This window comes from Rattus norvegicus, chromosome 9 (assembly GCF_021556685.1).
Source record: "Rattus norvegicus strain SHRSP/BbbUtx chromosome 9, alternate assembly SHRSP_T2T, whole genome shotgun sequence".
Lineage (NCBI taxonomy): Eukaryota > Metazoa > Chordata > Mammalia > Rodentia > Muridae > Rattus > Rattus norvegicus.
Window position 1 is genome coordinate 102,294,108 of NC_141542.1, and position 23,480 is coordinate 102,317,587.

At 46.2% G+C, this 23,480-nt stretch overlaps 1 protein-coding gene and 1 non-coding gene across 2 annotated transcripts in view; both read right to left on the reverse strand.

Annotated features, from left to right (window-relative positions):
- Nucleotides 1-6,809: 6,809 nt before the first annotated feature.
- On the reverse strand, nt 6,810-6,914 carry LOC120094949 (small nucleolar RNA U13). Its single transcript, XR_015630055.1, has one exon. It is a non-coding gene; the product is annotated as a small nucleolar RNA U13 (small nucleolar RNA).
- Nucleotides 6,915-8,394: 1,480 nt separating this feature from the next.
- Nucleotides 8,395-23,480, reverse strand: part of Pde6d (phosphodiesterase 6D) — a 44,678-nt gene continuing 29,592 nt past the window's right edge. Inside the window, exons 2-5 of the mRNA NM_001108806.2 lie at nt 13,074-13,162; nt 11,693-11,818; nt 10,694-10,799; nt 8,395-8,970 (exon numbers count right to left, since the gene is read on the reverse strand). Coding sequence (NP_001102276.2) covers nt 8,889-8,970; nt 10,694-10,799; nt 11,693-11,818; nt 13,074-13,162 — 403 coding nt within the window. The 3' untranslated portion in view covers nt 8,395-8,888. The remainder of the gene's footprint in view (nt 8,971-10,693; nt 10,800-11,692; nt 11,819-13,073; nt 13,163-23,480) is intronic.

Here is a 23,480-nt window from a genome sequence, read left to right on the forward strand (position 1 = left end):
ATGTGGATCCCATGAAGTCCTTAGCATAAGAGACCCAACTTGGAACACGCATGCTCAGACAGAGGCTCTTCATCAACATTGCTCCCACTGGTCACTTGAGGCACTCCATCCTTTTGGTGAGAATCACCTGAAATAGTGTGTTTGCTTTTCCTCCTGGAGAAGGTTCCTCTTATAACTCTCAGGCCAGACTGGGTCCTGTTTGCACTGAGTGATTCAATGTTGGCACATGACCCAAGACGCTTAATCAGAGGGAGCTCTGCCTCTAACTGTATGCACAATTTGTAGTACCCCTAGAAGCCAGAAGAGGGCATTAGATTCTCCCAGAAATGGAGGTGCAGATGGCTGTGAGCAGAAGTGTGGGTACTGGGGATCTAATCCTGCCTTCCAGAAAAGCAGCAACCGGTGCTCTTAACCACTGAGCCCTCTCTCCAGACCCAACGTACTTATTTTTAAACACTTATTTTTATTTTATTCTTTCTTTAAAAATATTGATTGTTCTTTAAGCTGGCCGGTGCTGGCACATGCCTTTTATCCAGAACTACAAAGGCAGAGAAAAGTGAATCTATGATTTCCAGGCCAGCCTAGTGGCTTCCAGGACAGCTAGGGCTACACAGAGGAAACCCTGCCTTGAAAAACAAACAGGGCTGGAGAGATGGCTCACCAGTTAAGAGCACCAACTGTTTGTTCTTCCAGAGGTCCTAAGTTCAACTCCCAGCAACCACATGGTGGCTCACAACCATCTGTAATGGGGATCTGATGCCCTCTTCTGGTGTCTGAAGACAGCGACAGTGTACTCATATACATAAAATAAATATTTAAAAAAAAAGAAAAATAACAATAACAAAAATTAGGACAATGGCTGCTTGAGAAAGAGGCAACACAAAGATATGGTAGAGGACATTTTCTCTGGCTGGTGGTCACCTCTTTTCTGGCTGACATGGCCCCCAGACTTGGGGAGCATAGATAGGTGCAGTCAGTCTCACAAGAAATTGCTGCTCAAAGGTGTCTCATATGGAGGTCAGAACTCAGTTTTTTCCTTTTACCATGTGGCTTCTGAAAATGAACTCAGGGCCTTCACCACTTCTAGCCAGCTCTAAACAGTAAACAGTCATACCTTTTTATTTAAAATTTTTTAGATTTATTTATTGGGGCTGGTAAGATGGCTCAGTGGTTAAGAGCACTGGCTGCTCTTCCAAAGGTCTCGAGTTCAATTCCCAGCACCCACATGGTGTCTCATGACCATATATAAAGGGATCTGATGCCCTCTCTGGCACGCAGGTGTGCATGCAGACAGAACCTTTCTGCATCAAAAACCACTGAGCCATTTCACGACATCATATTCCCTTTTGTTGAAACAGGGTCTCCCTCCCTGTAGCCCTGGCTGGCCTGAAATTCACAGAAGTCTGCCTGGCTCTGCTTCTTGAGTGATGGAGTTAAATGTAGGTGCCACTACCATCCAGCTCCATTTTTGTTTTGTTATTTTAGTATGCATGAATGTTTTGTCTGTCTGTCTGTCTGTCTGTCTGTCTGTCTGTCTGTCTATGCCTGGTGCCCATGGAAGTCAGAAGAGGGTGTTCGATCCCTGAAACTGGAGCTATAGATGGCTGTGAGCCACCATCGATGCGTGGGTCTTGAGAACTGAACCCAGGTCCTCTGCAAGAACAACAGTTGCTTTCAACCATGTCTCTGAGCTTCAAAGGCCGTATCTTAGCAGGATTCTTTTTTACACTCTTTTTTTTTTTGGTTCTTTTTTTTTTTTTTTTTCGGAGCTGGGGACCGAACCCAGGGCCTTGCGTTTCCTAGGTAAGCGCTCTACCACTGAGCTAAATCCCCAGCCCCCCTTAGCAGGATTCTTGTCCCTCTCAAATCCCTCCCAACAGATGGGTCATGGCCCAAGGCCATCCCGGCCCACCTTGTACCCCCTGACTCAGCTCCTTTCCTTCTTAAGCCAGAGGCACTCTGACTTCACAGCGCTATTATTTTTGCTCCGCAGAGGGTCCCTTCATCACTCAACTAACTCAGTTGTTGGAGAAGCTCCTGGGTAAGAGAGAATCCCCTCGCCATGGTCAGGAAGCTTGGAGTCTTTGCCTGAGGAAGGCACACCTGAGAAAGAAGAGGAGAGTCATCCTGTTTTTCGAAGTGCCAGGAAAAGGGGTTTTTAGCTGGTAAGGGACCCACTGGGCCTTTAACTACCCGAGAGTGCTGAGTCTCCAAGAAGACTCTCTAAATTTATTTGACCTGGATTTTTTTTTCCAACAGAGCCTATTAACATACTGAAGGACTTTGGTGTCCCAAAAAAGCTGATCTTGCAAAACACAGGCCCTCTTCAGGGCTCAGGGAGTATGTGCTGAACTAGGCAGGAGGTGGATCCCTTCAGGAACTGGTTCTACAGTCTAGCTCAGACCCTCTTTAGGCTGCACATTGGTCAAAGGCAGTTTGGATCGTGCTTAGCACATCCCCGTGTGCCCTTGACTGGGGATGTTTCCTGGCGTCAGCAGGTTGGGGAGACAGCAAAGGCTGGAGACTGGTAGAGACCTACCCGGGAAGCATTCTGACCATCTATATTAAGGTCCGAAAAATATGCTGGGCCCAGTGGTTCAGTTCTGTGATCCCACACCCAGGAGGCTGAAGCAGGAGGATCACTATGAGTTTCAAACTATCCCGGGCTATACAGTAGGGCCTAGTCTCAAAATCAAAACACTACCACTGGGCTGGAGAGATGGCTCAGTGGTTATGAGCACTGATTGCTCTTCCAGAGGTCCTGAGTTCAAATTCCAGGAACCACATGGTGGCTCACAACAATCTGTAATGGGATCCGATGCCCTTTTCTGGTGTGTCTGAAACAGCTACAGTGAACTCACATACATGAAATAAGTAAATATATTTTTTAAAAATAACTATTTTCTTTATCTTAATTAGCAACATGACATGCTTCATTAGGAAACTTTTTTTTTTCTCTTTTCTATTTTTCGGAGCTGGGGACCGAACCCAGAGCCTTGCGCTTGCTAGGCAAGCACTCTATCACTGAGCTAAATCCCCAACCTCAGGAAACTTTTAAAAACCTCCCATCATCCCTCCCTGCTTCTATGACCCTCACCCACCCACTCTCCACTCCTTCCCACCTCCCTTCCCTGACATTCCCCTAAACGGGGGTGTCGAGCCTTGACAGGACCAAGGGCCTCTCCTCTCATTGATGCCGGACAAGGCCATCCTTTGCTACACATGCGGCTGGAGCCGTAGGTCCATCCCTGTGTTCTCTTGGGATGGTGGTTTAGTCCTTGGGAGGTCTGGGGGTCTGGTTGGTTGATATTGCTGTTCTTCTTATGGGGTTGCAAGCCCTTCAGCTCCTTCAGTCCTTTTTCTAATTCCTCCATTGGGGACTCCATTCTGTAAATAAATTAAAAAGAAAACAAAAACACCAACACCAAAAAAAACCAAAAAACCCACTTCACATATTCTCAAATGTATTTTACTTAATTGTGTTCAGGCATGCAGTTGGGTGCACACATGGAGGTGTGTGTGCCAAGGAATGCATGTGTAGGTCAGAGGAAAACTTGTGGGAGTTGGTCCTAAGGATGGAACTCAAGTTGTCAGGCTTGGCAGCAAGCACCTTTCCTACTAAGCTCCACAGACATACTCTTTAACAAGAAATTGCACTACCCGGAAGCCATGTTAGGCACAGCAGAACTGTTATGGCAGGCACTAAACTCAAAGATGTCCCTGACAACATTATTCTTCAGAGTCAGCAGCTTAAACAGGCTATAGGCTGAACTGCTTAGCCTACCGTAGAAGAGTGTTTGCCAGGAACACTGAAAGATGGCTTTGTATGACCTCAACCCCGGCTCAATCCAGAAATAACACTGGGAACTCTGCTGAGTTTTTGGTTGGCTTTTTAAATTGTCATTTCTTTTTTCTTTTCTTTTATGTGTACAAATGCTTTTCCTGCCCTGTATGTCTGGGCACCACGTGCATGCAGTGCCCTCGGAGGCCAGAAGAGGGAGCTGATACTCTAGAACGGGAGTTACAGAAGCCTGTGAGCCACCACGTAGGTGCTAAGAATTGAACCAGAGTCCTTTAGAAGAACAGCCAGTGCTCTTAACCACTGTTGCCGTTTCCTCAGCCTGGGTTGGTTTGTTTTTTGAGACAGAGTCTTGTGCAGTCCAGGCTGGTCTTGAACTTATTATTATTATTTTTTTTTTGGTTCTTTTTTTCGGAGCTGGGGACCGAACCCAGGGCCTTGTGCTTCCTAGGCAAGCGCTCTACCACTGAGCTAAATCCCCAACCCCTTGAACTTATTATATATAGTCAAAGGTGGCCTTGAACTTACGATCCTCCTGCTTTCACCTCCCCAGTGCTGGGATTATAGGCACGTGTCACAATGCCGGGCAAGAACGGTCAGTGTGAGGCATGTGCCCTTCTTTCTAGGATTACACATGCGTTTGTTTTGAAATTTCTTCTAGATTTATTCTGTGTGTGTCTTTTGCCTGAATGTGTGTACACATTCCTGGTGTCTGCAGAAACTAGAAGAAGGTATGAGATCCTCTAGAACTTGAGTTAGGGGGCTGTGAACTCTCATGTAGGTGCTACAGATCAAATTCAAACCCTGTGAGTGTGCAACCAGTGCCCTTAACCGATGAGCCCCAGTACTAGTGGGGTTTTTTTGTTTGTTTGTTTGTTTTTTTCTTTTTCCCCAGACAGGGCTTTTCAGGGTAGCCCTGGATGTCCTGGAACTCACTCTGTAGACTAGGATAGCCTTGGATTCACAAAGGTTACTTTGCCTCTGCCTCTCTAGTGCTGGGGTTGAGGATGTGCATTACCACCATGCCTGTCAGAAAAGGACATTTTTGGGATTCTCCCTATGTCGTTTAGGTTTACCTCAAACTCAGTTTCCCATCTCGGCCTCCAAATTACAGCATCACACCTGGCCCTGTTTTGAGAACTTCGAAACCACCCACAGGTCATGAGCAAGAGCTAAAAGGAAACTTGGCTTATTTTATCTGAGGGCACAGGAAGTTCTCCTAGCAGGGGTTGGTGTCAGCCCTGCGCCCAGGATATTCTTTCTGGCTATGACCTTTGTATGGCTGAGGATGGGTGGGAGCAGCTGGTGCCTGGATCCCAGTTGGCTGTGGGGGACTGAAGTAGGGGCTGGAGAGATGGTGAGGGTGATATTATAGAGCAGAGTCAATGCGCTTAAGTCTATCGGGCAAAAGATGGAGACTTGACAGCTGTTCCTGTAGCCACAGCCCAGCCACACAGAGATGTCCATCCACTCTCCCATCTGGGTTTGTGGAAGGGCAAAGTCATCAGGACCTGCTCTGCCCAACTCCCTCTTTCTTCCATCCCAGCCTGGCAGAGGCTGCTGTCCCCTACAGCAGGCCCAGAGGCAAGTAGGGCATTTATGTTCTTGCTGTCGGACAACAGTTCCCCTGATTCTGCAAAAGAAACGGAGAACCTGGGTTTCCAGTCTGTTGGCTGTTGGCTGGGGACCCATCGATGCTGTGGGCCGAGTCTGCTGCTGCCACAGCGCTCTGCTTCCTAAGTGTATGACTCAGAACTTGAAGCTACTTCTTTACTTCCTGCCTCTGCCTTCTGGAATCTACCGGGAGGTGAGGGGGCTCACTTCTCCTTTCAACAAGGTATATCCACCATTCAGTGTTGCCTGGAGACAAGCTCAGGAAATAGAAGTCAAGGTTTAGGGCTTAACAAATTGGCACACTATGTTTCTGGTTAAACAATAGCTTAAAAAAAAAACTGGGTCAAGGGAGCAGGAAGAAAATAAAGATGTGTGTGTGTGTGTGTGTGTGTGTGTGTGTGTGTGTGCTTGAGTGCATGAGTGTGCACTCGTCAAGCATGTATAAAGTTGTCAAATGATTAAATCATTGAAGGGAAAAAAGACTATCAAGGAGAAAGGAGCGGTGCTCTGAGACAGGTTCTTGGAACATAAGAAAATAATTTCCAGGGAAGGCAAAGAGTCAGATGCAGCCTAGAAGCAAGAAGCCTGAGAGATGCCACCAGAGGGAGACAGAGTGGAGGTAGCAGCTTTGGAGTGAGGAGGGCAAGGAGGGGTGCAAGGCGCTTCCAGGAAACCTGAAAGCAGGGAGTAGAAGGTGATTGATGTAAGCTGAAGCCAAGGCCTGCCTTTCCTCCCTCCCCTCTTCCCTCTTTCCCTCCCTCCCTTGCTTTTTCGTGTGTGTGTGTGTGTGTGTGTGTGTGTGTGTGTGTGTGTGTGTGTGTATAGGCTCCACATGCAGGCCTAATTTGTGGAGGTTCGAAGTGTGTGTGTGTGGGGGGTGGGGGTCTGATTCCTGGAACTGGAAGCACAGATGCTTGTGAGCAGCCGTATGGATGATGGGAACTGAATCAGCCTTCGAGCCATCTCTCCAGCCTGCCTGTTTTTAGATTGATTTATTCTAACGTGTGAATGTTTGCCTGCGTATATGTATGTTCTTCATGTCCGCGCCTGGTGTTTGTGGAGGTCAGAAGAGGGCACAGGATCTCCCAGACCCGGAGTTATAACCAGCATAGCCATGTGGGTGCTGGGAACTGAACTGAGGTTCTTGCAAGAGCAGTCGGTGCTCCTGACTGCCAAGCCATCTCTGCAGTGCCCTTAGTTTTAAATGTTGTGGATGTGAGTGTGGGTACCCGGGGAGGTCCAGAGGCATCAGATACCCTGAGCTGGAGTTACAGACAACTGTGAGAAGGCCAGTGCTAGTGCTGGGAACAGGACAGGGGCTCCTCAGCAAGAGTGTTACTCCATTTTAACTGCTAAGCCATCTCTCCCACCCACTTCTTTTCTTTTTTTTTTTTCACGTCAGACCGGTAATGTGCCCTTGTGGTAACAAGGTTCAGTGGGTGGCACATGTCATGCACATGGCATGAACACCCAATCATCACGCTTTATGAACCGAAGGGATTATTTTAAAAAATACATTTAGGGCAGGGGGCTGTCACTCAATGTTAGAACACACGCTTAGCATATCTAAGGCTCACCCCTAGCACCTTAAAAACCAAACCAACCTAGCAAACAATTTGGTGGGCCAAGTGAGGAGCACAGAAAAGGCTTTCTTGATTTTGTTTGTCCTTAGGAACATCTCTTCCTAAAAGTCCCCGGCTTATGAAAACCATTTGTCATCTCCTCCTCCTACTGATGGGGTTTAGTTGAGACAGACCTAGGTTGGGTACAGCCTCTTATGGTTGCATATGGTCTCCCAGTGTGGTCTGAATGTGACATTCCCATGCAAGGCAAATGCAGTGTCAGATACATTCCCCCACCACAGAACATGTGGGGCCCTTAAGATGACTTGAGGTTAAGGTTAAGCTGCCAGTCCTCACAGCCTAAGTTCAACCCCTGGAACCCAGCTAGTGGCAGGTAATGTCCAGCTCACTCAAGTTATCTTTTGGTCTCCACCCTGGGGCACACACACAATAGAAATGTTTAAAACTTAAAAGAGGACTGGGGAGATGACTCTGTAGTTAAGAGCACTGACTGCTCTTCCAGAGGTCCTGAGTTCAAATCCTAGCAACCACATGGTGCCTCACAACCATCTGTAATGAGATCTGATGCCCTTTTCTGGTGTGTCTGAAGACAGCTACAGTGTACGTATATATAATAAATAAATAAATCTATATAATAAATAAATAAATCTTTTTTTTTTTTTGGTTCTTTTTTTCCGGAGCTGGGGACCGAACCCAGGGCCTTGCGCTTCCTAGGCAAGCGCTCTACCACTGAGCTAAATCCCCAACCCCATACTGTGCCAGTCTTTGTCTGCAAGTTTCTTCTAATATACTTCCCGAGGTTTCAGAGTATCTAGAAAATACTCAGGCCTTCAGGCAACTGGGTATCAATTCCAACCCCAGAGTGTTTTGACACCTCTGGCCTCTGTGGGTTGTGTACTCACATGCAGAAACCCACACAAGGAATTAACAGTTAAAATAAATCTTATGCTGATGACTGACCTAGGGGTCATCTCACCTGTACAGCCCCTGCAGTTCTCCTTCACCTATGTTCATTCTTGGTCTGTGCTAACTCTCTCCTGTCCTCCAACTCCCCCCGACCCCCACCTCCACCCCAGATAACTTGAAATCGCTGTTACTTTGTGAGTGATAGTGACCTGACTCTGGCTCAGAGGTGAGCCCCTATCAAAGCATTCCTTGTGGTTTTCTGTGTCAGACAGACCAAGGAGCACTGTGAAAGGACTGTGCTCTCCCAGGCAGCCTTCCTCACCACCGCTCTCTTCTGATGTCCTGAGGCAGCAGTGGAGGCGTTTGGGAATGAAAGCTATCTGTCTATTTCTGGAGGGAAACACAGCTGTAATCCAATGACGTGAGAGACTAATATCTTCCTTCATGAAGATAGATTCATAGTCCAGACAAAAAGGAGCGTTGGAAACAGTGGCATGCTAAAGACTGTAGGAATAGTTTAATGCTTTCATTACATTATGTAATAATAATATCATAGTCTATTTTACAAGTTAAAGGTATGAGAATGTATGAAATAGAAGTGGTAGGAAAAAAACTAAATGGGTCAGAAAGGTAAATTTTTTTCAAAACCAGAGGCCAAAGAAAGCCTATAGGGCCCAAGGGAGGAGGCAGGGCAGGTGACAGGCGCAGTGTGGCTCCGAGTACGGGGTTTGTTCCCATGTTTGCACCAGGAAGGAGTTGAGGCTTATTCCCTGCCCTTGGCTGGGGTTGGGAGTTTAGTCTTGTCAGTGACGATGGAGGTTTGGGAGAAAAGCCGACTGGCCGCCTTTCAGAGCTGGCTTCCTGGTGCCACAGGTGGGTTCTGTGTTGAAGGAATCAGCTGGAGTATCAAAATCAAATGTGCAGAGGAACAAGTACAGCTTCCTCCTGCCCCTGTTCCAGATTCTTGGAAGTGCACACAAGTTCTCTCAAACGTAGAAAAGCCTCACTTTGGATGTGCTGACAAGAAGATCATCGTCAAAGAACTTTGTCTCTATGATGACGTTGCCCCTGGGGGAGAGAAGCGAGAGGGTAAAGAAAGTGAGTGCCACAGGCCAAGGCCCCCTGTCCACAGTCAGTGTCCATTTGGGTGCTTTGGGCTGGGCACATGTCCACCTAGAACCTCAGCTTGGGCCATTACAGGCCTTGTCCAGAACCAGGTGTGGTGGTGTACACACATAACCCTCCCCAAGGCCAAGGCAGGAGGGTCTGAGTTCAAGGTTACTCTGTGCTATACAGTGAGTTCTATCTCACAAGGGGAACAAACGTCAGGCACAGTGGTGCACACCGTTAGTCCCAGCACTAGAGAGGAAGAGGCAAGCGAATCTCTGTGATCCCAGGCCAACCTGGTCTATATGGTAAGTTCCAGGCCAGCCAGGGCTGCAAAGTGAGACCCTGTCTCAAAAGAGAACCAGGGGGTTGGGGATTTAGCTCAGTGGTAGAGCACTTGCTTAGCAATCGCAAGGCCCTGGGTTCGGTCCCCAGTTCCGAAAAAAAGAAAAAAAAAAAAAAAAAAGAGAACCAAAGCAAGGCAAATACAATTAAAGTATCGTCTATCTGAGTTAGAGTCTTGCAGTGTTAAACTCCTGTTTGTTCTCCTAATGGAGAAAGTCAGAAATAAGAACGTGCCTTTTGTCTCGGCGCACTAATGTCTGCGGCGTGCTCTGCTTACAGATCTCATGGACACCTCTGGCTTGCTTCCTAATGGATGGCTGCAGATCCTGGGCTGACCTCAGGAAGGCAGCCTTTCCTACAACACTGAGTAAGTTGGGTGTGGCCTGCCCTGCAGTACTTTCCTGATTTTGGGTAGTGGCACCCTGCTCTTCCTTTGTGAACAGTCTCTCTTCTAGTGCCTGGGTCAGCTGAGTGACTACCCACAACCCTGCTGAGGTGTGAGGTGTCACAGCATTCTAGTCATGCTAATCAGATCCACACCCCCACACCCCCAACATCTCTCCTCAGTTACTCCTTGAGGAAGGCATAATGGATTCTTGCCCTTGTCCATTCCAAGCTGCTTGGGTCTCTGCTTAGTCTAATAGTTCTATTCCCGAGGATTTGATTCTGTTGTTTGAAACCAAAGAGCCTTAAATGAGGCACCTGTACAGTGAGGACGGGGTTTACTTTTCTGGTTATATGGTTATCTCAGTGGCCCATTCTGTTTCCTTTTTCTTTTTCTGGCTGTGCCAGAAACTGAGCGTAGGCCCTGTGCATGCCAGGCAAGAACACTCCCACTGAGCCATAAATGGCAGAGCAGTGCTTCCACTTATTTTTTTTTTTTTTTTTTTTTCAGAGCTGGGGACCGAACCCAGGGCCTTGCGCTTGCTAGGCCAGCGCTCTACCACTGAGCCAAATCCCCAACCCAGTGCTTCCACTTATAAAGTGGAATATTGTGGCCACACCTAATCCCTTTGTGGGTTATTGTTTATTTTGTGCCAGTTCCCTTCCACACTGTCTCATTTTTCACCTTCATTATACCCATGAAAGTAAGGCAAGGCAAGATAAGACATTATTGTCCAAGGAGACAAGTAGTCAGAGTGACCTGGAAATTTAAAATGTGGCCTACAGTTTTTGAGGCCGTTACTTTTCACAGGACAGAAGCCAGCGACCTTGACACACCACTGGGTGCTCTTTTACTCATCTTTCTTCCCAGCTCTGCCTGCGAGTGGGACCTGGAGTCCCTGCTGTCTAAAGGCTGTTCTGGGATACACTTTGAAATCTCCTGGGCCTCACTCACGTCAGGACGCTGGCGGGCATCATCTGGGACTCAGGCGCTGCTTCTATCAAGGACTGCCAGGTGTTTGTGGAGTTAGGGATCACAAAGCCAAACTCGAAGAACCACTCTGAAGGGAAGAAGGAAAAGCCAGTGAGCAGGCGCTATCTGTGGGCACGGGGGAACCCCAGGCTGTGTCTCTCTCCATTAATGTGGGCTCTTCCTGTCCAGACCATGACAGGAACCTATCAGATAGCTCCTAAGGCACACAAAAGGACACAGGACATTCACAGCCTATCTTCTGATTTGTGCCACAGAATGGCTTCCTTCCTTCCTTCCCTCCTTCCTTCCTTCCTTCCTTCCTTCCTTCCTTCCTTCCTTCCTTCCTTCCTTTCTACAGGGTTTCTCTGTGTAGCCCTGGCTGTCCTGGTACTCACTTGTGGACCAGGGTGGCCTCAAACTCACAGAGATCCACCTCCTTCTACCTCCTGAGTGTTGGGATTAAAGGCGTGCACCACTACACCTAGGGCACACAGGACTGTCTCTTATGGGGTCTAATAGATAAGCATCAGTGAGGAGGACACATAAGCATCATTTTCCTAGGAGTAGCAAGCTCTGCACTAACAGAGGTAGGTCGCTCTACAGTGCCTACATGTTGTTCTCTTACATTTTGAGAATCGAATTCAGAGTCCTTATCAGTAACGACTTCTGATGTATAGGCATGACCTATACTACACTTCATTGTAATTGCTTCTTCCAAGATCACATTGTAACAGCACATTAGGCACGGGCACGGGCACGGGCACGGGCATGGGCACTCGAGCTTCTGGTGTCAGACAGCTCAAAGCCCCCATTGTGTCCAGTTTGTTTTGGTTCGTTTTCACTGGGGTTCCCCAGTGTTGTAGACCTTCTATTAGTAATAAGGTCAGTGTTCTCAGAGCACTGCCCTGCCTGTTGCCCCCCCCCCCCCTACTCCTACCCCCCTCCTGCACTCCGGCTCCAGGCACTCGAGGAATAGAATACCTTCTAGGCATTGTCCTTTGAAAAAAACTTTTTGTTCAAGGCGGAATTTTTCCATTTGCTCTGCTGAAGAAAAATTCAGTTCTCGAGACACTGCCTTGCACTTGAGAATTTTCTTGGGCACACGGGCTGGGGAGAGAGAGAGAGAGAGAGAGAGAGAGAGAGAGAGAGAGAGAGAGAGAGAGAGAGAGAGAGAGAGAGAGAGAGAGAGAGAGAGATCGGGGGAGAGGAGGTCGGGGAGAGAGAGGAGGTCGGGGAGAGAGTGAGATTGGTATCTTTCTAAATGAGAACCATGAATATTAACACATCAGGATCCTGGGAATTCCTTCAGCTGCCTTAGAGAATTTGTCTCAATAATTAGGTTTCATTAGATGCCTTGGTAACTGCATTACGTTCCAGCTGACGGCAGAGAGCTCTAATTGGTCAATGTACATGACTTGTTGTCAAGGAGCATCAGATCTGCTGTCTCTACAGGCCTCACCTAGCCGCTTCTGGCAGGTCCAGGCTGTGAACACCCACTCTGTATGCAGGCTGCTGGTGCCTTCTTTATCTTCTGATTCCTTGAAATGTTTTACCTTTCCTTTTTTCCTCCAGAAAGATAAAAATGAAAATTTTCTTCTGGAAAAAGTTGTAATCTGGGCTGGAGAGATGGCTCAGAGCTTAAGAGCACTGGCTGCTCTTTCAAAGGTCATGAGTTCAATTCCCAGCAACGACATGTTGGCTCACAACCATCTATAACAGGATCTGATGCCCTCTTCTGGTGTGTCTGAAGAGAGCAACAGTTACAGTGTACTCACATAAAATAAATAAATCTCTGAAAATAAAAGTTGCAATCTTTTTTTTAAAGGTTTATTCATTTGTTATATATAAGTACATTGTAGCTGTCTTCAGATACACCAGAAGAGGGGATCGGATCTCTTTACAGATGGTTGTGAGCCACCATGTGGTTGCCGGGAATTGAACTCAGGACCTTTGGAAGAGCAGTCAGTGCTCTTAACCGCTGAGCCATCTCTCCAGCCTCAAAAGTGGCAATCTTATAACTTTCTTTTTCTTTTCTTTTCTGAGACAAAATTTCATTTGGTCCAGGTTGGCTTTGAATTAACTGTATAGCTGAGGCTGACCTTGAACTCCTGATTTTTCTGCTTCAACTTGCAAAGTGCTGGGATTACAGGAATATGGCATCACATCCAGACCTGGTATGGACCAGTGCTAACGTGGATTTAGGAAGCGAGAGAAGGAAATATAAAAATGGAACAAGAAGTGTTCTCTCAGTTGGCCTGCAGGGCTCACCTGTCTAGTAGCTGCGTGCTTACTTTAGCTCCTTGATGCCAGGGTCTGTTCTGGCATTGGGCATGGTTTGTACACTCAAGGGGCTGCAAAGTACCTTCATGTTCCACACCAGGGACAGACAGATCTTCTGTTCCTTGCCAGAGTATCTTCCCTGTTTCGGCATCCCGAAGGTTCATCCAATTTCTGATCACGTATGATTAAGGAAAACTGAGGCTCTGAGAGCAACCCTGACCAAGGAGGGTAGGGGTTTCAATTCTGCCCCTGTCATCGACCCTTGTTTATTTTGTAGCAAGTCTATTAAACTTCTCAGTGCCATGAAAGCAGCTATGTATATGTAGGAGAGTTCAAAAGACATTCCAAAGAGGAGGCAGACCCGGAGACTTTTATCTACATCATGTTATGTAAGATCTCAGAGACATGGACTGGGAGGCAGCTCTGGTAGAGAGCTTACTTTCAAGGTCCTTCTTCAAACTCCAGCATTGGGAGAAAGAGAACTCAAAGACAGCAACTAGAACTGGTAGCAAGGGCTCCAAGAAAGAACAGTGAAAAAAATCTAAATATATCAAAGGAATCTCATCAGCCAAAAAATGGTAAGAATATAACAGGTCAGATGTCAGGGTACGGCCAAAGAACTGAGCTGTACAGACACCATCCAGACCTTCACGCACTACCCCAGAGCTCTCCCAGAGCTCTGTAGTGTGAGGAGACAGTGAGGACTGGCGAGACGGCTGCAGGAGCCTGACAGCCTGACCTTGACCTTGGAACTCACGGTGGAAGTACACAACAGATGCCCAGTAGTTGTCCTCTGACCTCTCTGACCACCACAAAAACACTGTGGCATATGTACACATGGAGAGAGACACACAGACACACGCACTCACACACACACACACACACACACACACACACACACACACACACACACACACACACACACACTCCAGTCAGCCAAGAATCATCAGAAATCAAGACATTTACTATGGAAACAACCAAAGCAACTAAGAGAAAAAAAAAAGGGACTGCAGATCAAGATGCAAACTTTTAAAAAAGAATATTAAAAAATAATAAAAAGATATCACTGGAGAGACGGCCCAGTGGTTAAGACTACTGTTACTTTTGTCAGAGCTACAGAACGCACATGGGGTGGCTCACAATTGCCAATATCTTCAGCTCCAGGTGATCTAATGTCCTCTTCAGGCCCTTGTGGGTACCTGAAGCCATGTGTACACACACACACACACACACACACGAACACACACACACACGCACACCCGTAACATAACACATACATACGCAATCTTTAAAAATGAGAAAGATGCCAGATGTCCTATGTAACAGATTTTCTATATTTTAGTTGATTTTTTGTGGTTCGTGGCTGCTACAATATATGGGATAATCAACTGAATATCTCTCTTAGTTAAAACTTCACTTCTAACTTAAATACTTGTATTTTCTATGTTTTGTGTTTGATTCAATAAATAAGACAGTAGTAGCACATCAAGAAATCTAGTGCAAAGGCTGGAAGAAAGCTCTTAACAAATATTAAAAAGAAAAAGGAAAGGCTAGAAAATAGGTGAGTAAACACACAAAAGGGGGTCTGGTGCGATGGCTCAGTGGGTGAGGGGCTTGCCACCAAGCCTAATGGCCTGAGTTCAAACCCTGGGACACATGTAGAAGGAGAGAACTGACTCCTGCAAGCTGTCCTCTTGATTTTCCCACAAGTGCATGCCCTGGCTTCACAGACAGAATACATAGATAAATGGAGTTTAAAAAGATATGAGAATTAGAGAATAGTCTAAGAGGCCTCAGATCTGAAATCAGGAATTAAACAGAACAGAAGCCAGATATGGTGGTCTAGACCTCTACTGCTGGTGCTTGTAGGGGAAATCAGATGTTCAACGTCACCCTGTCCACCTACTGAGTGTGAGGACAGCTTGGGCTTCATCATGAGTTACAGGCTAGTTTGACCTTTCTTCTTCCCAAAAAACAATACAAAAATTCAATGAAAAAATTTTTTTCTTTTAAAAATTATTGACAAAGAAAATTTGTTATGGAAGCAAAGAGGTGGTCTGTAAAAGACGTAAAGGAATATTCTGTGAAGTGTCTGAGCAGTAGAGGAAGCTTACATGTACCTTTTTTCTGTTTGGCAACAAACGCCATACCAGCCCCTCCTCTGAGAGGCACGGGCTGTGCTGCCCCTCAGCGGCTAGGCGGTGTGGATGTCTCTTCTCTCATGTACAGCTGAGGCAAGCACATGGCCTAGGCTTGGACACTGGGGCCCTGAAGCTGGCCTTGCACAAGCACTTGAGGTTTGAGGAAGAGCTTCTGGTGTGAGCTTGCACACACACACCAACTTGCCCATTCTTGCCACGTGGCCTTTGGTGCAGGCCCTGGCCCTCTACCTTTCTGGCAGATCTTTGCCACACTCTCCCACTGTTTGACTTGAGGTCAGCTGAGGCCCCTGCACAGTGCAGCTGCTGTCCGTCACATGGGTGACAGGGTGACATTCACTCGGAGAAGGTCCACATTTTGCTGTTACACAGGAGATGCACAAGATAAGCTTCAGCTGTCCGGCAGGTTAGGGTTACTGAGTCATTAGGCCAGGAGGCAGTGTTGTGCAGCCTTTTTCCTCTGGGCATGTGGTGTGTCCTAACTCTGAAGTGCCTGCCCATGCTTTGGGCCCCTGAGTTCTTCTTTACCTACTCAGTTCACTTCCTCTGCTCCACATTTCAAATTAGTTAAAAAAATCTACTGTTCTGGGGATAGAACCCAGGGCTTTTCGCATGGTAAGTGAAACTCCACAGCTAAGCTAAATTCCTACCCTTGAAGTAACTGAGTTTAAATGCAACTTCCATGTATAAACTTCTATTTAGGTCATAGCACACGCTTTTAAGTACTAAAACTCTGCCTACCCATTGTTGCAGATGTAAGAGAAAGCGTCTCCATCTTAGATGGGGAACAGCTGGCATGGTTGCCCCATCAACCGACTCTGAGTTCAGATTTGGCCCAGATGCCTTAAGCCCCAGATTTTTAGAAGACATTGTCCTTGCTTGGTCTACTCTGCAAAGGCCTCTCAACACTTCATAGTAGTGTCCCATATGCCCACTGCAGCAGCGTACACATCAGACTGTCTGTAAGTTAAAAGACAAGACCAAACACAAATGCAATTATCTCTACACTTCCTGACTTACAGGCAGTCAATGCATTGCAGAAAAAGCTACTGCTGGAAAAAGCCTTAATGAAATAGTGTCAGCACAAGCTGCATCTGGATGAAAAAATGCCCCTAGCCCAAGTCAGCAAGAAAACCCTGGGATGCAAAAGATTTATTTTTATTATTTTAAAGTTATATGTGTCTCATAACAATTAAGAAAAAAGAGGTCATGATCTAAATAAGTGTTTGGAAGAATCGGGGGGAGGGCGATGTAATTATATTATAATGCCAAAAAATACAATTCTAAGTATGTGTGTGGGTAACCATGGAAGTGAAAGGCATCTCCGCTGGGGCCAGAGTTATGTGGCCTGTGTTTTTCATGTCTGAGCTGTCTCCCTAACCCCTCGTTTTTAATTAGGTGTATGTGTGTGTTGTTCTGTGTGGGCTTGTGCATGTGAGTGCAGGTGCCCAGAGAGGTCAAAAGAAGGCAATGACTGTCACAGAACTGGACATCCGGGTGGCTCACAACTGCCTGTAGCTCCAGTTCCAGGGAATCTGGCACCCTTTTCTAGACTCCACAGCATTGTGGGCACACACTGTACACATATATACACGGCACTCAAAGACCTTTGGTTATCTCAACAACTTCCAATTCTTTAACATACCCTAGTTTGAAAACTGCCAGTGTCTGGATCAAGTGTTTGATTCCACAGTGATAGGGACTTGTCAGGTTTTATCTATTACAGGCGACATGAAAGCTGACAAACATGAAAGCGTGCTCCATCCGAGGGGTGAAGTGGACGTGACTAAGTCTGCTTCAAGTCAGGAGTGAAAAGTGAGGCTGGGGCTCAGTGGTGGGCTAGCTTCTCCATGTCCTGGGGTCTTTGGGGGTTCATTCTAAGAGTAGAAGGAGGAACTGGAAAGAGGGACAGACAGACAGGGACGGAACTACCCCCACGAGCAAACAAACTGATTGACAGGCCTGCAATCCTAGCATGGGAGAGGCTGAAGCACGATTGATTGTGAGGCTTTGTCTTAAACAAAACTGAAAACAAAAACAAAACAAAAGAAGCTAAAACAAAACCAGTCAGATAAAGTTCCCCAGATAATGAGAACAGCTGGCCTTCACACGCAATCTGATGACTGATGATCTGGTTGAAAACATTTTGTTCTGGTGCTGGAGAGATGATGGCTCAGTAGTTAAGAATGCTGGCTGCTCTTCTAGGGGTCTCAGGTTCAATTCCTAGCACTCAACAGCAGCCACAACTGTCTCTTGCTCAAGTTCCAGGCATCCAATGCCCTCTTCTGACTTCAATGGGTTCTGCATGCAAGTGGTACACAGACATACATGCAGGCAAAAGACCCATACATATGCATAGAATTAATTCTAGAATAAAAGTCAGGAAAACATTTTGCTTTAGCAGCTTTTTGTTAAGCAGATTTCCAGAGGAGAAATTGACCCGAGTTTTGAGGCTCAAAGGTCAAGCCAATTCCAATCTCGAGTGAGGATTAGGCCGATGGGCTTTACAGGAGGGGGTGCTGGACACTATTTATAAACACCACGCTCTGGGTCAGCCAGGTCATCTCCCTTGTAAAGGCTCCTTGGTGCTTGTGAGGAGGGTGAACAGAGGAAGTCTCCCCTTGGAGGAGAGTACTTCTTGGTATTAGGATCCCCTCATTAGGGACCAGATCGAGTGAAATGCTCTCACATGCAAATGCACCAACAGCTTTAAAAAGGAGCTTCAGGGGTTTGGGGATTTAGCTCAGTGGTAGACCGCTTGCCTAGCAAGCGCAAGGCCCTGGGTTCGGTCCTCAGCTCGGGGGGGGGGGGGGGGGGGGGGGCTTCAGCGTTGGTGGAGGTGCTTGCCAGCCTGGTACCCAAATGGTGGAAAGAGAGAAGCCACTTCCATGAGTGGCTTCCTTTGACTGTCACGTGTAAGCTGTGGTAGACACATGCTCCCCCCTCCAACACACACACACACACACACACACACACACAAATAAGTTTCAGGATAAAACAATAAGCTGCAGAACACAATCAAAGCTTGCAAAGATTGAGCTTCCAGAAAGATAAAAGAGAGCAAATAACATGAAAGAATGGGAGGCTCTTAGCTCAAAGGGAAGGCTTTATGAATTTGTGTGTGTGTGTGTGTGTGTGTGTGTGTGTGTGTGTGTGTGTTAAGGCACCTATGCAGGGGCTGGACGGGAGGCTCGGTGACTAGGTAAGAGAACTGCTCTTGCTGAGGCCGGGCAGAACTCACATGGGAGCTCACAAACATCGGCAACTTCAGTTCAGGTGACCCAAAGACTCTTCTGGCCTCCCGGTCACCTGGCGTGGCACACGTATGTACTTGCAGAAACAACACTCAGGTGTAAATAAGTAAACGAACAAACAAACAAAAGAACTTAGAAGAACTAACACAGGAGCCAGAGCTGGAAGTGAAACATAGAAGGCAGTGGTGGAGCAAGGTAGCTAAGTGCAAAGGGAAAACTCAGGGACTGGGAGAAGCCAGTTAGTGCAGTGCTTCTCAATCTGTGAGTTGTGACCCCTTTCAGGGTTGAATGACCTTTCGCTGGGGTCACATATATCCTGCACATCAGATATTTATATTACAATTCGTAACAGTAGCAAAATGACAGTTATGAAGTAACAATGAAAACAGTGGATGCTTGGGGGTCACCACAACATGAGAAACTGTATTAAAGGGTTGCAGCTTGAGGGAGGTTGAGAACCACTGAGTGAGAGGAATGGGTACCAGGTCCATTTCTTTGAGAGATGTGAGTGAAGGAAATAAGCTACAAGAGCTCAAATATCTTCTTGCAACCACCCACAGGCATTTTGGGATGAGCACACTGGTTCTAGAAGTCTTAGTTTTAAATGGAAATGGTCACATCGATTTTTACATAATAAACAGATTGACTGACCATGCCAGGACTTCACTGACCAGTTGAATAGGAAAGAAAGAGAGAAACGAGGAAATGGGAGAAGTTGGAGAAGGGAAAGAGAAAAGAAACAAGACACACGCACAGGGAACAAGAAAGATGCAGCGGGGGGCTGGGGATTTAGCTCAGTGGTAGAGCGCTTGCCTAGGAAGCGCAAGGCCCTGGGTTCGGTCCCCAGCTCCGAAAAAAAGAACCAAAAAAAAAAAAAAAAAAGAAAGATGCAGCGGAAGGAGTGGGGGTGTGGGAGGATGCATCTAGAAACTCCCATCTACAACTCAGAATGGAGGGACAGGCCAGGACTGAAGAGAACAAAAGGAAGTCTGTAAAGGAGATTCCATGTTTTTCTTTATTTTATGCTATTTAAGTGTCCTATGGTTGTCTCAGTAGATACGGTTCTTGGAATGAGCAGGGGAGGGCTGTTAAACTTAACCTTAACTGTCAGTCACAGTGGCATGCAATTTACCATGTACACTGTGCCACTTTTTTTAAAATTCTTTCTAGGCAGACCAAGATGGCCTCAAACCTAACAATGATCCTCCTACCTGTCTCAGAGTGCTGGGATTATAGGTATGAACTATAACATCCAGGTAGAATTCCAATAGTAAGCAATCTGCTTAAATCTATTTGAGGGATGGAGAGATGGCTCAGTGGTTAAGAGCACTGTCTGCTCTTCCAGAGGTCCTGAGTTCATTTCCCAACAACCACATGGTGGCTCACAACCATCTATAATGGGATCTGATGCCCTCTTCTGGTGTGTCTGAAGACAGCGACAGTGTACTTATATAAAATAAATAAATAAAAATATTTAAAAAAATCTATTTGAAAGGTGGCTGGAGAGACAGCTCAGCAGGGAGCACTGGTAGTTCTTCCAGATCTGGGGTTCAATTCCCAGCACCCACCTGGTTACCACAAACCTCTGTAACTCCAGTTCCAGGGGACTGAATGCCTTATTCTGGCCTCTGTGGGCATCAGGAGTGCAAGGAGTACACAGACATACATGTGGGCAAAACACCTATACACAGAGAACCTTTTAAAAAGAGGAATGTTTATATAAAAGGTCTCAGGCCTTTATTTGGGTCAGGAAGGCACAGATGGAGACTGTGGGGCACGGACTGTACAGTCTCAGGGAAGATCTGAGAGAAGTACAACACCTGCTGCACAGTGGTAACAGGCAAGCAGACGTGAAACCAGCCTAGTCTCTGGTCATAAATACAAGCAACAGAAACCAGGGTCTTGAAGGTTGGGCCAGGATTACATGCATTTATACATTACAGAACATGATGCAGGTGTGGGATACTATAATTATTTAGGATTTAAAACTCCCTAAAGAGTTTTGACCAGGAATGGTAGCCCAGTCCTTCAATCCCAGCAGAAGCAGGTGGATCTCTGCGAGTTAGGCCAGACTGGTCTACATAGCAAGTTCCAGGACAGCCAGAGTTACATAAGAGAGACGGTCTCAAATCTGCCTGTGATGCCAGCTCCAGGCAATCCAACAGGCAACAGCACACACATACACACGACTGAAAAGAACAGTAATAAAAACAAAACTCGGGGTTGGGGATTTAGCTCAGTGGTAGAGCGATTGCCTAGGAAGCGCAAGACCCTGGGTTCGGTCCCCAGCTCCGAAAAAAAGAACAACAACAACAACAACAACAACAAAACAAAACAAAACAAAACTCAACCAACCAATCAACCAAGCTCCCTCCAACAAGGAGATAACATCGATTGTTTCAAAATTTCTAACACCACACATTGCCTTTTTCTGTCTTCCTGACTTTTTATTTGTAGGGGGTAAGGGAGTAGAAATTGAAAAGCATATAAGGGGTTGGGGATTTAGCTCAGCGGTAGAGCACTTGCCTAGCAAGCGCAAGGCCCTAGGTTCAATCCCCAGCTCCGGAAAAAAAAGAAAAGAAAAAAAAAAAAAAAAAAAAAAAAAAAAAGAAAAGCATTTGCTATGTAGTCCTGACTAGCCCAGAACAAGTGAGGTAGGCCAGGCTAGCCTTGAGTTTGTGACAACTGTCCTGGGCCTGCCTCGTGAGTGCTGGGACAACAAGCATGCAGGGACACATCTGCTTCCTCTCTAGCGTGTGGTAAGAGAGAAGCAACTGGAAGGAGATAATAGTATTTGGCTTTGGCTTTATGCTTCGGTCCCTTGCAATGCCCAGAAAACCTAGTATGGTCCTTTCTGTTGCCCATGTATTAGTTTTCATCCTGTCTGTCAGTCTCATCTACAGAAGAATACAGATAAGAACTAATTCTTGGAGCTGAAGAGGCAGATCAGCATTTAAGAGGAAGTGTTGCTCTTGGAGAGGACCAGAATTTGGTACCCAGCACCAGCACTGAATTGGGTGGCTTACACTGCCCATGAGTTTAGCTCCTGGGGGTCAGGCACGGGCTCACACAAATATACAGTACTAGAAATACTAACAAAAGTGAAAAATCTCTTTTTGGGTTTGAGGAGGGGGATGACAGCAACATACGATCTCGCTGTGTAGCCTTTTCCTTCTGAAAATTGGGATTTTCAACCTCTCTCTCTCTCTCTCTCTCTCTCTCTCTCTCTCTCTCACACACACACACACACACACACACACACACACACACACAGAGCAGATATTACATTTGAGGGCCCTGATTATTTTAACTTGAAAACAAATGAAAAGATGGTTCCAATAGTTTTAACATTTCAAACAAAACAGCTTTAATTCCTTGTAATTTGTATTTTTTTGGGGGGGGGATGATCACAAAGACATAATGGCTGGATTAACTTCGTGGTAGCATGCTTGCCTAGCACATGCCTTCCTACCATCTTAGTTATCTATAGCACTTCACCCTGACCCAAACCAAACCATCTACAATGGTTACTTTCTACTGCTGGCATTTGTTGCTAACCTGGTCGGGATATTCTTTCTCTTGCTGGGCATGCTGACTCATGCTTTAACCCCATACTTGGAAGGCAGAGGCAGGCTGTAGGAGAATGTGAGTTTGAGGCTAGTCTTGCTTGTGTAAAAAGCTTTATTTTCTATTGTGTTTCCAAATTCCTCCTATTTTTTCTCTTCCAAACTCTAGTCCATTGTTTCTCACAGAGCTGCTCTGACCTCATTAAAAACCTTGTTCTCCAGTGGGTGGTGGTGGCGGTATACACCTTTAATCCCACACTTGGGAGGCAGGAGCAAGTGGATCACTGGCTGTTTTTATAGACTTCAGTTAGATGCCTGGCACTCACACTGTTGCTCACAAACATCTGTAACCCCAATCCTAGGGGACTTGACACCCTCTTCTGGTCTCCATGGGAACCAGGTGTACAGAAATACAAGTGGGCCAAATACTCATACATATAAAATAACAAAAATTATCTTTTTTTCTAAGGAAGAAAAACAAAAACAAAAACTCAATGAGAATATTGGACCAGTGATATAAAGTTATTGGCTCAGTGTATAAAGTTGCCTATGTCAAGCCCTAAGCCCTGAGTTGAATCACTGGGACCTGTGTGGAGGACGGAGAGAGCTGACTCCTTTGAGTTGTCCTCTGACCCTCACACACATGCTATGGTACGCAAACTGCCCCACCCCAGTAAATATAAAAACAGAAAAAAAGCAATTCTCTGGGCAATGGATAAGTGTAAGTACTACTTGCTGCCTTTATATTCTAAGGTACTACACGAGAGCTAGAGTCCAAACCAGGAGCACCAGGTTAGTTTTTCCTCCTTAAATGTCTCTAACAGACTTAAAACAACAAAGATTTGATTTCCTTTTGTGTATGAGTGTTTTGCCTGTGTAGAAGAGAAGAGTGTGAGGTACCCAATGAGCCCAGAAGAGGGTGTCCAATCCTTTGGAACTGGAGTTACAGCTGTAAACCTCCATGTGGGTCCTGAGAACAGAATCTGGGCCCTCTGGAAGAGCAGCTAATGCTCCTAACCTGAGACACCTCTCCATCCCAGCTTTACTTCTTACAGTGGACTGTGTCCCCATCACATTCAAAGGTTAAAACTTTCACTCCTAATATGATAGTGTTAGGTGATTAGGTCATGAGAGTGGAGCACCCATGAGTGGGTTTTGGTCTTATAAAGGGACCTCAGAGAACTCTCCCTGTCCTTCCTCCACGTGAAGACCCAAACTGAGGAGAGTGCAATCCAGAAGAAATCAACTATTTTGGTACTGTCTCAGGGCTCTGGCTCCCAGAATATGAGACACTTCTGTTGAGTATAAGGCATAGATAGGGTATCTTATACACAGCAGAGTCATTGTTGTGGATTCATTATTTATTATAGAAGCCTGAATGTACAAAATATTTCTAGTACACCTTAACTGGTTTTTTTTCTTCTTCATTTTTGTGTGTGGGTGTGCATGTCATGTCATGGGTATCAGTTTTCTTATACATTGACCCGGGGAACTATCTGAATACACACAC